This window comes from Entamoeba invadens (assembly GCF_000330505.1).
Source record: "Entamoeba invadens IP1 unplaced genomic scaffold scaff_1105074725867, whole genome shotgun sequence".
Taxonomy (NCBI): domain Eukaryota; phylum Evosea; order Mastigamoebida; family Endamoebidae; genus Entamoeba; species Entamoeba invadens.
In genome coordinates this window covers 7,027-23,831 of record NW_004443675.1, presented here as the reverse complement: position 1 = coordinate 23,831, position 16,805 = coordinate 7,027, and the positions used below count along the sequence as shown (strand labels likewise).

General features: G+C 28.6%; 6 protein-coding genes across 6 annotated transcripts; all 6 read left to right on the top strand.

Annotated features, from left to right (window-relative positions):
- Window positions 1-286: 286 nt before the first annotated feature.
- EIN_431880 (hypothetical protein) lies at window positions 287-1,380 on the top strand (the record flags this gene model as incomplete). The annotated part of the gene is made up of 2 exons (XM_004260419.1): window positions 287-1,057; window positions 1,117-1,380. The coding sequence occupies 2 exons, from the start codon at window positions 287-289 to the stop codon at window positions 1,378-1,380; spliced, it is 1,035 nt and encodes a 344-aa protein (XP_004260467.1).
- A 97-nt stretch (window positions 1,381-1,477) lies between these two features.
- Window positions 1,478-2,170, top strand: EIN_431870 (serine/threonine protein kinase HT1, putative; the record flags this gene model as incomplete). The annotated part of the gene is made up of 1 exon (XM_004260418.1): window positions 1,478-2,170. One exon carries the CDS (start codon window positions 1,478-1,480, stop codon window positions 2,168-2,170), a length of 693 nt encoding a protein of 230 aa, XP_004260466.1.
- Window positions 2,171-5,637: 3,467 nt separating this feature from the next.
- Window positions 5,638-6,624, top strand: EIN_431860 (hypothetical protein; the record flags this gene model as incomplete). The annotated part of the gene is made up of 1 exon (XM_004260417.1): window positions 5,638-6,624. The coding sequence occupies one exon, from the start codon at window positions 5,638-5,640 to the stop codon at window positions 6,622-6,624; it is 987 nt and encodes a 328-aa protein (XP_004260465.1).
- A 1,549-nt stretch (window positions 6,625-8,173) lies between these two features.
- EIN_431850 (hypothetical protein) lies at window positions 8,174-8,581 on the top strand (the record flags this gene model as incomplete). Its single annotated transcript, XM_004260416.1, has 1 exon — window positions 8,174-8,581. The coding sequence occupies one exon, from the start codon at window positions 8,174-8,176 to the stop codon at window positions 8,579-8,581; it is 408 nt and encodes a 135-aa protein (XP_004260464.1).
- A 547-nt stretch (window positions 8,582-9,128) lies between these two features.
- On the top strand, window positions 9,129-10,817 carry EIN_431840 (hypothetical protein; the record flags this gene model as incomplete). The annotated part of the gene is made up of 1 exon (XM_004260415.1): window positions 9,129-10,817. The coding sequence occupies one exon, from the start codon at window positions 9,129-9,131 to the stop codon at window positions 10,815-10,817; it is 1,689 nt and encodes a 562-aa protein (XP_004260463.1).
- Window positions 10,818-13,338: 2,521 nt separating this feature from the next.
- EIN_431830 (protein kinase, putative) lies at window positions 13,339-16,754 on the top strand (the record flags this gene model as incomplete). Its single annotated transcript, XM_004260414.1, has 2 exons — window positions 13,339-14,458; window positions 14,565-16,754. Coding segments are annotated over 2 exons (3,310 nt in total), but the record flags the coding sequence as incomplete, so codon positions are not given.
- Window positions 16,755-16,805: the final 51 nt, after the last annotated feature.

The window sequence follows — 16,805 nt, the reverse complement described above, 5'->3', positions numbered from 1 at the left end:
TAGACATTACTTATCCTTTTTATCTGAAAATTTCAGAGTTGAAGTTAAAATGACACTTTCAATTATATGTCCCAATGACTGTAATGCCGAAAAAGGATTTGGGAGATGTGACACAGATTTAGGTTAATGTGTTTGTAATGATGGGTATGGTGGAGATGATTGCCACCTTATGTGTTATTACAATAATATATGGCAAATCCCAGCTGAATCAAATTTATGTTATTATGGATCCAAAGACTGTGACCAATACTGTCAATGCACAAACGGAAAAGGTGTAAATAATCACATGTGCGTTACAGCTGAATGTCGAAATGGTGACTTGGGTTATGGGGATGAATGCAAATTAGACACCGAAGGTTGTGATGGTGGATGTAATTGTGATAACAAAATGAATTATTCGAGTTATGGTGGTGTATGTGTGAGTAATAAATGTGGCAATGGTAAAATAGACAAGTACTATGAATCAAATGGAAAGTATATTCGAACTGAAGAATGTGACGGTGGCGTGAACTGTAATATCACTTGCCAGTGTATTGAAGGATTCATCACTTCTCCGGATGACCCATTTAGTTGTATCGAAAAAACGTTAAATGCTGGTGATATTGTTGGGATAGTAATTGGTTCAATTGCTTTCTTTGTTATTGTGCTTGGCAGTTTTTTGATTATTTTTATCTTTGTATTTAGATACAAGAAAATAGATATCAACATCTACAAAACACAACAACCGTCTTATCATTTCTATATCAGTGGAGCAACTCGAGCACTTAGTGGAAAACAGTCAAGGTATTCAATAACCCCAACTCGACTTGATTTTGGCAATGATACCAAACTCACGGCAATTGGACATACAAGATTCGAGAAAATGGAAGTCAAGAATTACTCAAAGAATAAATGGATGATGATCATTTTCCACACTCCAAACAACCCAGAATACACCTTTTATTTTGATCCACAAGTGCTTATAATTCGTCCAAGAATAGCTTCTCCTCATACAGTAACTTGTTATATAACAATTCATTGTACTACTCGAATTAGAGATTTGAAAATCCCATATTCGGTGTGGTTTTCACATTCTAAAAGTACATTGACTTCAATTTCAAATGTTTTAAAAACAAGACATTTGAGAATTGGATGGATGATGATCGAAAGAAAATGAAAAGTCTTTGTAAAGATGTTAGAAGGCGACATTACGATAACTTGGTTATAACCACAGATGCCATGAATACAGTCCATTTGGATATGGATGAACTGAATATGTCTGAAACTCCAATAGCCGAAGGTGCAATGGGTAGAGTATACATTGGCAATTACAGAAGTGTTCCGGTTGCAATCAAGCATTTAGATGGGAGAGTCTATCAGATACAGAGATGGCTGAACTGAAAAGAGAAGTTGAGTCTGAATGTGATATTATGAGCAAATTACATAATCCATTTATAGCAAGTTACATTGAGCAGTGACTTACATACCACAAGTATCAATGGTCATTCAATTCTTCGTTTTGGGATCATTGGGTGAATTTTTAAGAAAAGACAGACAGGACTATTTAAAACTCCCTTACAAGTTAAAAATACGAATGTTGTTTGATACAGCAAAGGGAATGCAATTTTTACACGAAAATCGAATCATGCACTTGGACTTGAAACCAGACAATTTGTTGGTCAATTCATTGGACCCACACTCGGTGTGTTCAGTCAAAATCACAGACTTTGGTACATCACGATTTGTCAAAAAGACGATGAAAAAGAATGAAGACAAAGGACTTGGGACTCCCGTATACGCAGCACCAGAAACTTTCCACGACGAATACACATACTCCGGAGATGTCTATTCATATGGGATTACAGCCTGGGAAATCTTTTATCAAGAAGAGCCTTACAAAGAACTTAAATCTGTGTTTGAAATTAAAGACCATGTAGAAAAAGGGAAAAGATTAATTCTTGACAAAAGTATGCCACCAGATTATGCACAACTTATTCAGTCGTGCTGGAAACAAGATGGCAAAGAGAGACCAACATTTGATCAAGTAACCAAATTGGTTGTAAAAGTCGACGACGAAGTTGCAGCACATACAGGCCTTGATGATGGTGTTAGTCAAGAGAAAATTGATGAATTCGCAATGAAAAGAACAGAAAAGATGCAGAAACAAATCAACGATTTATATAGAAATTAAAAATTTAAAGTTTGCTTATTAACTGTGGTTATTTTATTAATTTTTTCATTATAACATATTTATATTGTTCTATTGTTTTTTAATATTATTATTTAATTATATTTAACAAACAATAAACATATCACTATTGTAATTGTTTATTATTTATTAAACATATTTAAAAACAGAACAATTTTTTAAATAATTCAATGCTTGTTAAATCTAAAGCTGATTTTTTATAATTATTTTCAATAAAAAAAATAAAGTTGGACAAATACCAAGATTTAAACAAATATTTGTTTTATTAAAACTATTTATAATTTTTTTTAAACATTATTATAACTTTCAACAGTCTGATTCATTTTTAAGTAACTGAATACGTTAAATTGAAATTTTCAACTTATTAACACAAAACTGTAGTTGATAAGTTTATTATAGAACACATAAAAAATTGTGTACAAATTTAGTTTCTTTTATTCATTGCTATTATTTTGAAACAAACATTTTTTAATTTGTTTATTTTTTGTTGTTTGTCTGATACCCAAATCTTTTAAAATTTGTAATTTTATTTAATAGTTATGCAAACAGAGTTAACATGAATATTAAAACTATATGTCATATTATCAATATTTTATTAAAAAGTGACACCACAAAAACATTTTTCTATGTAACAATTATCATTAATATTATTGATTTTGTATTATCTATTAGATTAATAAACAATTCAATAATATAATTTCATTATTATCGAAAAATTCGTTTATGATATCTTTTATTATGTTTATTTAAAATGTGTTATTGACTCTTTTTATTCAAATCCGATAAATATATGTTTTTGTTCATACACCTTCATTCTATTTAAAATCAATAAATAACAATAAAATATTAAATGTGATTTTCCCTTTACTTTATTATTAATAATTGAACCCAGCGAATTGTGGTGTTGTAAATTCAACTTCAACAATGATAGAATATAAAAAATACAAAAACACAATTAAAAACACCGAAGATGTCGTAATAAATTATCAGTATAATGTTCATTTTAAAAGATAAAATTTCATTGTTTCTTTCTTTTTTTTATCTGACTGACTTTCAAAAGTATAATACATTATGTAAAAACGTGGTCTTCATTAATTCAAGTTATGTTGATAATGTGGCAAATTACAAAACAGACATTTTGGTTGTCAGTGCTGCAAATGTTTGATATAAAAACAAAACACGAAGTTATAAGCAAATCAGTTAAGTTGGAAAACGACAACACTCTTTGGCGTGAATATGCCATCATTAGTCAACTCGTTCTCTTTGGCGGTGTATGTTTTGGGACTACAATAACTACCATTTTGATCTTTCTTGTCAACACAGATATCGTGACCACCACCAAATCCAAAAAGAATTATTTTGGTTTGAGAACCAAGTACAAAATCATAATTGGAATAATTTCCACTTTTTTTAAATTTCTTTGGATTCAAAATGCCGCGTCTCACAAGCGAAAAGATGTAAGAAGTCACACTGCTGATCCAACTATTTACAGCATAAATATTTCTAGTGAACACACCACCAAACTTGTTGTTATTTGTGTCTTCTATTAAAAAGCACAAATTGCTTTTGTTCATTACCTTTTCATCAAACACAGAATTGTCTAATGACCAATCGTCTTTGTCTGAGTCAAACACAACACTCGAAATCTTCATTCCTGTCAACTTCTCAAGACCATCTTTTTCGTCAAGTGTGATGTGTTCACGCTTCATTCTTTCTTCTTCTTTTAGTTTTTCTGTCTTATCATGTTGTCTTTTTAAATTGATAAATTTTTCAGATTTGATTATCTGATCGATTGAGTTGTTCTTTGTTTGCACAATTTTGTTGATTTGGTCTTCATATGGTTTTGTGTCCATTTTACATTTCTCCTCAAGAAGTGAAATTCTGAGATTGTATATCTCATAGAACTTCTCATTGTCATTGTTTAATATGTTGTTTAAACCAGTAAGAATTGTGTTGAGTAATGTTGTGATGTTTTTCTTTCTCTCAATAATCTCGTCAAGTTTGTCGAAGTAACCTTCTGCATTTTCAACTCGTTGTGCAATGTCAAGTGACTTGTTGTCAACATAATCGTAATCAAACTTTAATTTTTGGAAATCTGACAACGCCTTTGTTGCTTTTGTCGAGAGTGCTGAGAGTGCTGTCAACTCGTTTTCCATTGTTTGTTATTGGATTTTTTTGTTTTTATATTTCATTTTATATAAATTCATTTGTAGGTTATTATTTTTATCAGGGTCTTTCAGGAACAGGGAAAAAATTAATATTTTTGTTTTAAAATTTTGTTTTAAAGAATAAAGCTATACAGATAGCGGAATTAACAGGAACACAGGAAAAACCAGGGACCAGACTAATTTTAGCTATTGAATATTAAGCGGATTTTATACAATAAAACGGGCAAATATATAAATAAGTGTGTAATTTTCTTATTATTTGGTCTTAAAAACGGTTATTTTTCGGGATGAAAAATAATGAATGTGTTGTTTAAAGTATGAATGAACAACAGCTTAATGTGAGTTATAATCATAAGTTTATTATTTTTTATTAATATTAAATTATAAAATATTATATTTTTGTTCAACCATGTTTAATTTTAACACAACCATTCAATTAAATCGTTCATTCATTTTTTCAAAGAAGATGTTGTAGTCTTCTCTATTCACTCGGTTGATTTGATAAGTCACTTTTCGTTCAGCATTAAAAGTGACTCACGCAATAAATGAAAATAAAATAAAGAATAAATAAATTGTCGGAATGTTAGACATTCAGTAAATGATTGATAACTATTAAAAGTATTCAACAACGGAAGATAAATCAATACAAAGAACAAACTTTTCTTTTGCTCGGCTGGGCATTAACAAATGAGACAACTCTGAATGATTATTTAAGAGTTTCATATTTTATAGTTTTTTCTATTTTATTTAAAAAAACAGTGTGTTTATTAATAGTTGGTTACTGTTTTTGAAAATAAACCAACATATCCTCCAAAAACCCGATTATTTGGTGATTTTACTTTAACAAGGAAACTTTATACCAAAAATAAAACAGCTTAATTTAGTCTGGTCCCTGGTTTTTCCTGTATCTGTAATCACAAAGACGCCTTGGAAATAATTAATTTTTAATATAAATAACTAGAAACTTTTATTTTGGTGGCAAAAAAATAATGATTTGCAAAGATAATCATATAAACATTCAATTAATTTTCCTTTTAATTTTAAATGTGTTTTACAACATATAACAAATTTTTTAATACACAACAAATATATTATTAAAATGTTGTTTTTTCAAAATAATTATTGATTCAGTGAGTAAATTGAACAATATAAACATTCTCATTTTTAATAATAGTTGATTTAATTATATATAAAAAAGTTATTTAAAAAAATCAATTAAATGAATAAATATGATTCGTCTTTCATTTTTTTAAAAAACTGATAAATATAAATAAGAGAGTAATGCCGTCTAAGCTTGAAATGGTTTATTTAATGAACGTCTCAATGCACCTTTTGCACAAGAGTAATTTATATAACTTTCTCCAAGTTTCTCATAAATGTTTATCATCACTTCAAGCTCTCAAAGTGAATCCCATATTTGGTAATGAACCTTCACTTCAATGGTTTTTCAAACATTTTTCACCAGACACGTTTGACATTAATTATTATGTTTACGACAACATTAAGGCGTATATTCAACCCAAACAAATAAGAAATGTTGATTTAGTTCCTTTATATAAAACTGGCAAAATGGATGACAATTTTATAAAAAGTGTATTTCCAAAAATTACACGATTGGTTTTATTTAGTTTAGGTGACGAAAATGAAATAGCTGCCTACACCGATTCTGTGGAACTTGATGATGTAATAACTTATAGTAAAACTGCAGACCTTGTCATACAAAACTCAAAGTATTTGACTGCCTTATATTATCTCAATATAGACTTGGACTACTTTGTTCGGTTCTTACAAAATTACACAGACAATGGTAAAGAGAAGTATTTAAAACTCCCAGACATTGTTATAGCAAATAATTACAAATCGGATCCCATTATATTGGATTTGCACATCATTTCTTTATTAAAACAAGTGGAAGCAATGTTACCTGACAACCAAAGAAGTAAAATATACATCATAATTGACAAACAAATGGATGGAGAACAAACGGATAAAGTGTTTAAGAAAACCATGTGTATATATACATGTTGTGACACAGATAAAACACTTCATACTCAAAACATAAGATGCGAAAATGGGGAATTGAATATCACAGGTTCTTCAAATGGAATAAGTATCAATGATATTATAGAACGGGCATATGCGAATTCTATTATTTTAAATTCACGAAAGACGTGGCAGGAAGTGTATGGGTATTGCCAAAATGCGTACACAAAGTCGTCTTTTCAGCACACAATTTATATAAAACTCGATATCAACACAATGAAATAAAAACATTTGACATTACCAATTTAGACTTTTCTAATATCCACACATTTGGTCTTCATTTTAGCGCTCATTTGGTATATTCAACATATTTTGGGTTTTTGGAGCATTTGGTTGTCTATTATTCGTATAACATAACTTTTGATAAAAATTGTTTTCTTTCCAACTTGAAGGATTTGTATGTCTCTAATTCACAAAAAATCACATTTGAAAACACGTTTCCCATTATCAGAAATATCACCTTATTCAAATCAAAAGATTTGAAAATAATGGAAAAAATCGAAAGTGTTAAAAATCTCTTTGTTATTGAGTCAACTTTTGTCTATTTTCCAGAAACAAATTTGGAAGGAAAAGTGATGCAAATTAGCAATTCAAAACAAACGTTTTTTAACGACATTGAAATTGGAATATACTTAGTAAAATATTCCGATAAAAATACAATTCAACACAGTAAACTTATTTATGAATTTCCTTTACGAGTCAAAGAAACGAATGAATGGAAAATGTCCAAGTTTGTTCCACTCAGTCAACGCATTGAAATAATAAACAACGAAGTTGTTAGAAAGGTATCGGTCAGTTCTCATGAGTATGACGTGGCGATTTCATATGGATTTTTCTTAGAAAACAGCAGTGCTACAACAATGACTTATATTAATACAACAGACAATAAAAATGAAAATGCCATAAATAAACTGTATGCCAAAAGTCGGTACTTTACCAATTATTAGTGGAAACCCTTTTATAATAAATTCCCGTTTTTTAAAGTTTTTTTGTTGTTTTCATTTATAATTTCCATTTGAAAAAAAGAAAAAACAGTACCGACTTTTTAACCCTCAAAACCAATACAGTTATAAATTTCAATTAAAATTTCGGGATTTTAACAAAAAATTAGAACAAACTTGTCCGATTTTCTGAGACTGTTATTCAGTCTTTTTCACTGTTGAGATTCTCGAAAAATCGGCATTTTTGCCTTTTGGTAATGGACGAGTAGTTTGAATGGGTGAGATAACCGTATTTTACCTCTCACATTACGACTCTCCCCCACTTCAAAATACACAATAAATCGTTCTAACTTGTTGTTATTTTATGGTTGTCTCTTTAAAAAAAACAAACTTTGAAACGCTACACATATTAAATGGTTATTTTTATTTTCAATAATCTTTTCTTTGTGTTGTAAGTGTTAATGAAATTGAAAGATTTTTATTATTTGTTGGATCATTAACATTTTCTTTTGAAAAGAGAAAAAGTCGGTTTTACTCACGGCAAAAACAACCATATGGTCAAGCAAAATTTTTGAAGAAGTAAGTTATTTAATATTTTCCTTGTTATTTTTTATTTAATTTTTTAGCTTGGTCTAAATTCAAGGTTCAGTCAAGTTTGTTTTTTAAAAAATAAGAGGGAAAAAAATAAGCAAAAAAACGATGTCAAACAAAATGAAAAATATTTGGAATCATTTACTTCAAAAAGTCGGGTCCTTTCGGTACCGACTTTTGAAAAACAGTTTAGTATTAAAAATATTCGATACTTTGAAGTTGAAATAACTGGAAGTAGCAATATGAGTATAGGAGTTCTTGATTTGGACAAAACAGATTGTTATAAGGACGTGCAAGTTGGGTGGTATGGAGGAAGTATTGGGTTTCATAGTGATGACGGTGCGATATACTCGGGATCTGGAAATGCAGAATTTAACACAAAAATTCAGTACGGAGAAAAAGTAAATGTAAGTAACACAGTTGGAGTTGGGTTAAAAATTAATCCTAAAAATAAGAAGACAGATGAAGTGTTTTTCACATGTAATGGAAAATTGGTGTATAAGAAAAAGTTTGAAAGTGTTAAGGTCGCAGCTGCTTTGGCGTTTAATGATATTAATAAAGTTGTTATTAATTATGGCGAAAGTGAATACAAGTGCAATTTGAACCAAATTCAAAAAGAATTGAATTCGACAATGTGCAGAATTATATAAATCGTTATTATTTGATTTTGATGATTGTGTGTTTTAAACCTATAAAATTTAAATTAAAGTCAAAATCAAATAAGATTTTTTGATATTATTTTTGATTTCAATTAAAGTAAAACATCAATTTTTGTTAAAAACACCAATTTTATAATTTATATGTTTTCGATTATAAAATAAAAACAGTTTGTTGTTAAGATAAACGCACATCTTCATTTTGTCGTTTTTTATGACAAACATTTAAAAACACGATTGAAAACCATTCTAATTAATTGTTATAACATTAAATTAATTAACAATAATATAAACAGATAAATACAAATTAAAATGTCAAAAGCATGTTTTATTTTTTATAGTAAATTAAACAAATAAAATGATTTTGAAATATATTTCTTTATTGTTAAAATAACGAACACATTCATCATTAATATTTCATATTATGTAATTTTATAATCAAATCAAGACAACCAATTATAATTGTTTTTTAAACAATTAAAATGTTAAGATTCAAACTAATTGTTCCTATTTTTTTATTATTTACAATTTGAAAACATCTATGAAAAAAAACAAATACAAAATGCAACAACTTGATGGATATCATATCATGATAGTTTCAAAGTACTTTTCTACAATTCTTGATTTCATCAAATTGCAGTTTGTGTGTAAAAAGTTTAACAATAATATGGAGAAGTTCCACTACAATCCAATAACAGTGACAGACAAAACCATTCGCTATTTTCCCCATCTTGAAACTTTGCACCTTTATGAAAGATGCAGCAAAAAATATAATGAAGATTATTTTTTGACAAAAAAACAAGACAAGCCACCTCTTACTGAAATAAAACAGTCTTTTTATAAAACAGTCGTCTGGTTTCGAGTACATTATGAAGACACGCTCGATCCAGCATATGCAACTTATGAATTTAAAAATGTGAGTTGTACATCCCAAACAATTCATACATGTAACGGAGAAATTCCTCCCATCGTGAATTCCTTAAAAAAGGAATGTTTTATTAACAACACCAAAACTGGGGTTTTTAGAATTCCAAACCACATAACTTCTCTTGGGAAATCATGTTTTTACAGCAGCAGAGCTTCTTCTTTTTCACTTCCAACAACACTCAAAAAGATTAAAAAAAATTGTTTCTCAATGTGTGATTTAACTTCAATATCAATTCCTGATAGTGTCATTTCTATAGGAAATTCGTGTTTTTGTATGTGTTCAAATCTTGTTAACGTCACACTACCCGAGTGTTTAAATCAAATTGGCAATGATTTATTTAATTATTGCACTTCATTGAAAACAGTAGATATTCCACCAACAGTGTCTGTGTTACGTGAAAATTGTTTTGAACACTGTTCCTCACTTTCATCTATTAATATACCAAATGGAGTATTATCCATAGAAGAATATTGTTTTAGTAAGTGCACTTCATTGAGTCAAATTTCACTTCCAAATACAGTGACTTACATTGGCAATGGCTGTTTAAATGATTGTTCTTCGTTGACTTCAGTAGAACTTCCCCTATTTATCACATCACTTGAATATCAGGTATTTAACAATTGTGGTAAACTACCATCCGTTAATATACCTGGAAATGTAAAAGTAGTTAAAAACCATTGCTTTGATTGTTGTGGTAAATTAAGTCAAATCCAATTTTGTCACTCTATTACCGCGTTTGAAGAAAGTTGTTTTAATGGCTGCAGTTCTTTAACGGAATTGGAACTCCCCAAAACGGTTACTCGCATTTCAAATCACATGTTTGAGCATTGCTCAAATATCAAAAAGGTCATATTAAGTGATAACATTGTGGAAATACCAAAGATGTGTTTCAATCAGTGTTCAAAACTCGAAGAGATTCACATCCCTACTAAATGTGTTAGTATCGGAGAGTCTTCATTTTCATTGTGTAATTCGTTGCAAGATGTCAGTATTCCAGATAGTGTCACTTCTATTGGAAATCAATGTTTTTATAAATGTGCCGAACTCAAATATGTTACATTGCCTTGCAAGCCGATAAAACTTGGGGAAAACTGTTTTGAATTGTGTAGTCGACTTGATGTTGTCCAAAATTTGAATAGAATTGGTTCTTTTGATAAAAATGCGTTTGTGGGGTGCAACTCTTTGGATTTAAGTCAATACACTAAGCAAAATAAGACTGGAAATGGGTGTTCTGAAAAACAGCAAAAAGAAAAGAAAGGTGGACAGACATCAACCAAAGGAAATAAAAAACACAAAAAGTAATTTACTTTTGTTTTGATTTAATTTATTATAATTTATCAATATATTTTAATTTTTTATATTATATTATAATATATTATACTATATTTCACTATTATATAAATAAAAAAATTAGTTTTTTTGTGAAAATAAAAAAAAACAAAAAAATAACAACAGGAATAAAAACATTAAATTCTCTTTTTTCGGATTAGTATTTTAGATATTGGAACTTTATCTTTTTCTTGTTTTTGTGCCTTTTTTATTCTTTTTTTGTAACACTGGAATTCTTGATTGGCTCCTTCCAATTTCTTCTGGACTTTGAATTTTTTGTTCTCTTTTTCCTTTGGGTGGTTTTGGTATTTTTGAAACGAATGGTTTTTGTTCAACTTCTTCTGTTTTTTCTTTTTTAGGTTTTAAAACTGGTATTCGGCTCTGTTTCACACCTTTTTGTTCAACCCTTGTTTTCATTTTTATTCTTTTTTCCCTTCCAACTTCTCCTTGTTCTTTGACTGGAATTTTTGATTTGGTTGTTGATATTTTTCTTTTTATTTCTTCTTCAGTCGGCAACTTAAGAAGTTTTTCCAACTCTCTCCCCTTTTCGATGTTTTTGTAAATTGGTCTTGGTGGTCTTGTTGTTTCAGGTGTTTGAGGTTTTGGCAACAACAAATGAGGTTGTTCTTCTCTAGCATGAGTTTCACTGTCAATGTATTTTGAAAGGGTTTCTATAAAATCTCCCAATTTGTTTTGTGCTCTTAGATATAATGGATTTCTTTTTTCGTTCAAAACTTGAGCAATATCCATCAGAATTTTCCTTTTCATTTCATACATTTCCATGTTGAGAAGAAGACTTGTCACTGCTTTATTCTTTTGTTGTTCAGTGAGTACTTTTGAATCGAAGACCAGATTGATATTCTCGTTGAGCATAAAAAGATATTTGCCATAAGATTCTTTGACCTCGTGTAAATTAAACATTTTAAACAACAATTTTAACCATTTTTCATACTCAATTTTGTCAACATTGCCGTTTTTAACAACCAATTCAATAAAGTTTAAAAACAGTTCTTCGTCTCTAATCATTTCACCTATTGTTATATACAAATTGGGACTATAATGTTTTGGTGTTCTTCTTGTCTCTCTTTCCAAAAATTTTAGTGCCAAAATATACCTTTTTGGATAGTCCAAAAATATTTCAAGCTTTTCGGTAAAATCTTTGGTATAATTATTATTTTTAGTAAAGAATCTATCTACCTTTGTAGAATCAGATTCTCCATTTTACCCATCAAAACATAATATTATAATAAAAAAAATCATAATAATAATTAATTTTTACAAACATGTATACAAAAGTATAAAATATCGAGAAAATTTTTAGAAACAATTTTGTTTGAAAAACGTTAGATTAAAAACTTTTTATCATTATTATACTCAAATTTTCAGTTTACAAACGTTGTTCACTCTCTAATGTTGTACACATTTTAATATTAAGTGTTTTATTCGAAATAGTTTGAGGATAAAATCGAAAAAATAAAGAAGCAAATAATAAAAACGGATTTATCGAAATTCGTAAATTAATTTGCCTTTTATTTTATCAAAAATTGGTAAAATGAGTGCTAATAAGGTTTGTAGACCGACTATAATTTTTTGTTGATGTTGTGTAATTTTTAATTATTTTTAAAAAAAACAAACAATAACATAAATAAATTATGTCTTTATTCAATTTAATAATTATTTGAATTGTTTTAAATACTATTACGATAGGAGGAAATATGAAGATGCTCGAAAAAAAAGGATGCTCGTAACTATTGGTTAATTTCAATTGAAAAAAATAAAATTACTATTAATTTTAATATAAATTATTAATCAAAAAATTAATAAAATGAAAAACCGAAATAAATTTATAATAATTATTAATTATTAATAATATTAAATTAATTAATATTAAGATTAGCATCCCCCTTTTTCTAAGCATCCCACTTTTTCCGTTAACTGTATAATTAAATTCTAAATACCTTTTAAACAAATATTTTATAAAAAATATTTTTAAAAATTAACAATATTATATTTAAAATAACGTGTTTTGAACAACACAATTATAATTATCAAAATCTTATATTTTTAACATGTAACTATACTTTATTAATAACATCATAATATAATATAGTTGTGGATTTCAATTAGATCAACAAAAAGTTGTTTTGTTGTTTATTAAAATAATTTAATATATGTCTATTTATTCTTATTATAAAACATGTAAATTGAAATTAAACAATTATAATAAAACATAAAGCAAACGTGTTTCGTCAAAATACAAAAAATGCCCAAATAAATAACTCTACCTTTTTAAACTCAAACACAGTTTTTTTTTTAAAAAAATTCAAATTATCAAAAAATAAATACATTTTATTTCATAACGACAATTTAATTAAAAAATATCGAAACTAAATTATTCGTTGATTGTTTTAAATTTTTACGAAAATACGAACATTTTCCAAAAAATACCGAAAAATATTTTTGTAATAAAAGTAAACCTAATCTCACAAGATATATGATTCAGGCTTTGTTTTTAATAGTATCAGTGGCATATTATTGCGATGATACAAATGGTGTATTTTCTGAGAAAAGTACTTCATGCACATTACAGAGTGGTGTTGAATTAACAACAGCTTCTTCAGATATTTTAATTTTTACAAATTATATATCCACAACTGTTGTTTTAAATGATTTTAATCACAATTTACAACTTGGAACATCCACAACGATGTGCACTCTTAAAAGTTTAACAATTATATCCAACACTTTATCAACGAAAACTTACAATTTTTATTATGTTGATCCAAGTCTCAAAGTATATTTTGACAGTGATGCTTCTGTCTATCAAAGAATTATTTATTTAAGTTCTTTTACTCTTCCAAGTAAAATCTCTAATTTAAACACCAACAAACTTCCATTTAATCTGTTTTTATACGTTGATGGTCTTCAATTACCAGAGACAAACAGTTACCTTTTATTTGAAGGTTCTTTTTCATTGATAACATCATATACACGAGAATATTTTGGTTACCTGTTTTCCTCAAATTCCAATGATATTCAAACGTCCAAAAATGGTAACAATGAAATTGTTTCAGTAGACTGTATTAATGGATTTAAAAGGTATTATGCATTTTTTAGTTCGATGGAGCACCAACTGACTTGTACTTGTTCTCCTAATGCAATCAACGACAAGGGATGCAAAGTCATTTCGACATATAGCACAACAAATAATGTCGTAGCTATGATGGCAATGGGCGATCAAAATATATACCGGAAAGATGCCAATTTTGAGACTGAAGGAGATGTCGGTTACATCAATGGCATAATTTTTGTATATTTATTCAACACTGAAAAATTGACTGTGAAAAATGTGAATGGAGGGATGGTGTTATTTTTCAACAAATACAATTTTCAAACGGAAATAACAATACCACAAGGTGAGTTTAAAGGCGATATCAAAACAGCAAAAATCAATAATGGAACTCATGATACATTGTATTTGGAGTCAAACTCACCAGGTGGATTTATTTCCATACAACAAGAGACTTTTCCTATCCTATTTAGAGGTAAAGATGGTACAGTCATAGAAACAGTAAATAATTACAACAATTTTGTAAAGAACAATAATTGTGAGAGTTTGTTTTTATAATATTAAAATGGTTTAATCGTAGTATAATTATAATATATATTAAAAATTAAAATGTTTTAATAATAATATTGTTAATAGTATTAATAAAACAGTGAGCACTATGTCATTAACAAATCCTATTAAATGTATAACTTGTCCGCCAGAAAAAAGAATGAATAACGGAATTTGCGAGTGTTTATATACAACAAGTGGAATGAATTGTGTATTAAACTATTGTTCTGTGTTTGAAAATGGCATATGTCGACAGTGTGATGCCAATTATTACTACGACGAAACATCAAAAATGTGTAAAACATGTGGAGAAAATTGCGAGAAGTGTGTGAACAACACATATTGTTATAAGTGCAATACTAACACTTTTATTATTAAAAATGGAGTTTGTTTAAGTAACAATTGTCTCTATTCAAACAATGGAAATTGTTTTAAATGTGCTTTTGGATATTATATTTCAGGTGGAGAATGTGCAGTATGTAATATCGAGCATTGTGATGTTTGCACATCAAAATCGATTTGTTCAATATGTCAAGAAGGATTTTATTGGGACGGAACTTCATGTATTAATTCCAAAGGATTTGTCAATCAAAACAATAAATTGTTATATTGCAAATCATCTCAATATTATTTAAAAGAAGATCTATGTAACACTTGCTCTGAAATACTTCCAAATTGCGAGATGTGTATGGATGGAAAGTGTATCAAATGTCTTGATAATACCATCTATACGAATGGATATTGTTTAATAGAATCTTCTTGTAACTTTATAACAAACAATAAATGTATTTGTAACACAGAAACGTTATATAATGGCAGTGCTTGTATTCCTAAAAGAGAGAATTGTCTTTTTGACCGCTTAAGTGGGTGTGATGAATGTTCCAATTCTTATCACTTAATAGAAAACAATTGTACAACAGTTATTCAATCAAACTGCACCATTGAAAGTTCTTCAAATTGTGTTGCCTGTGATTTTGGCATGTATATAAATGAATATGGTCTTTGTGTAGAGTGTCCATCCGAATGTACTTCTTGTTTAAATTCAGAAAAGTGCATCACCTGTCTTGAAAATAGATTTTTACAAGAACATGAATGCCTAACAAGTGATGAATTAAGTGCTGTTTGTGATAAACCACTTCCCAATGGACAAGGTTGCGCGTTTTGTAAAAGTGGCTATTATAGAAGTGGTGATGGGTGTAAAGTGTGTAATGAAGGGTGTGCGACATGTACTGATAACATCAATTGCATCACATGTCAAAGTGACTATTTTATGACTTATAATGAAGGTGTATGTAAGTTACAGAATACTACAAATGGATGCTCCTCTATATCGGTTTCTTTAGGGTGCACCACTTGTATATCTGGATATTACTTGTACCACAGAGAATGTGAAAGATGTGAAAACAATTGTGTTCAATGCACTTCAACTTTTGAATGTCAAAAATGTGAAAATGGTCTTATTTTGATTAATTCAAATTGTAAATCAATGTCTTCAGTTAAAGAGTGTTTGTCTGTAACAGACGGAAAATGCTCTAAATGCACTTTTTGGCACTCACCAAGTGAAAATGGTACCTATTGTACAACACAAGCTGAATGGTGGGTCATTTTAATCATAATAATATCACTTATTCTCTTAATAATTATTATAATACTAATCGTGTATTTCTTCACAAAAAGAGTACTTGAAAAAATCCATTTAAAAGCAGCTTCGAAATCAATAACTTTATTTGAAATGAAACGTTCGAATATTTCATTTACAACACTTCAAGGAGGTATTTGCGTGTCTTCTAAAGAAATCAATTTCAATGCAGAAAAAAACGAAATACCAGTCGAACAAGAAACTCGAGAAATTTTGTGTGTTGGTAATACAAATAAAGCAGTGATGAAAATTCAGTTCACGTTGTCATCAAATAACGACAAATATGAAGTCCGTGTTGAACCGGAAATTGTTTCATTAAAGAACAAATTTGCTTGTGAATTTTCTATATATGTGACTCCGTTTTGCACAACTAAAATATCAGGGACACTTCAAATTGTTTCTCAAAATATCAAAACTAACGAAGAAAATTTTAATGGAATTATAATGAGAGGAATAACAGAAAAAACGACGCGAATTGATTATGACGAATTGGAAGAAGAGAAGAAACTTGGTGAAGGTTCGTTTGGAATAGTTTATAAAGGTTCTTTTCGAGGAAATGTTGTTGCAATCAAACGGTTAAAACACGTTTTTGATGATGAAAACTCAATGGACGAATTTTCAAATGAGGTGCAAATGTTAAATAAATTCAGAAGTGAGTATATCGTCTATTTCTATGGCGCTGTATTTATTACAAACAAAATTT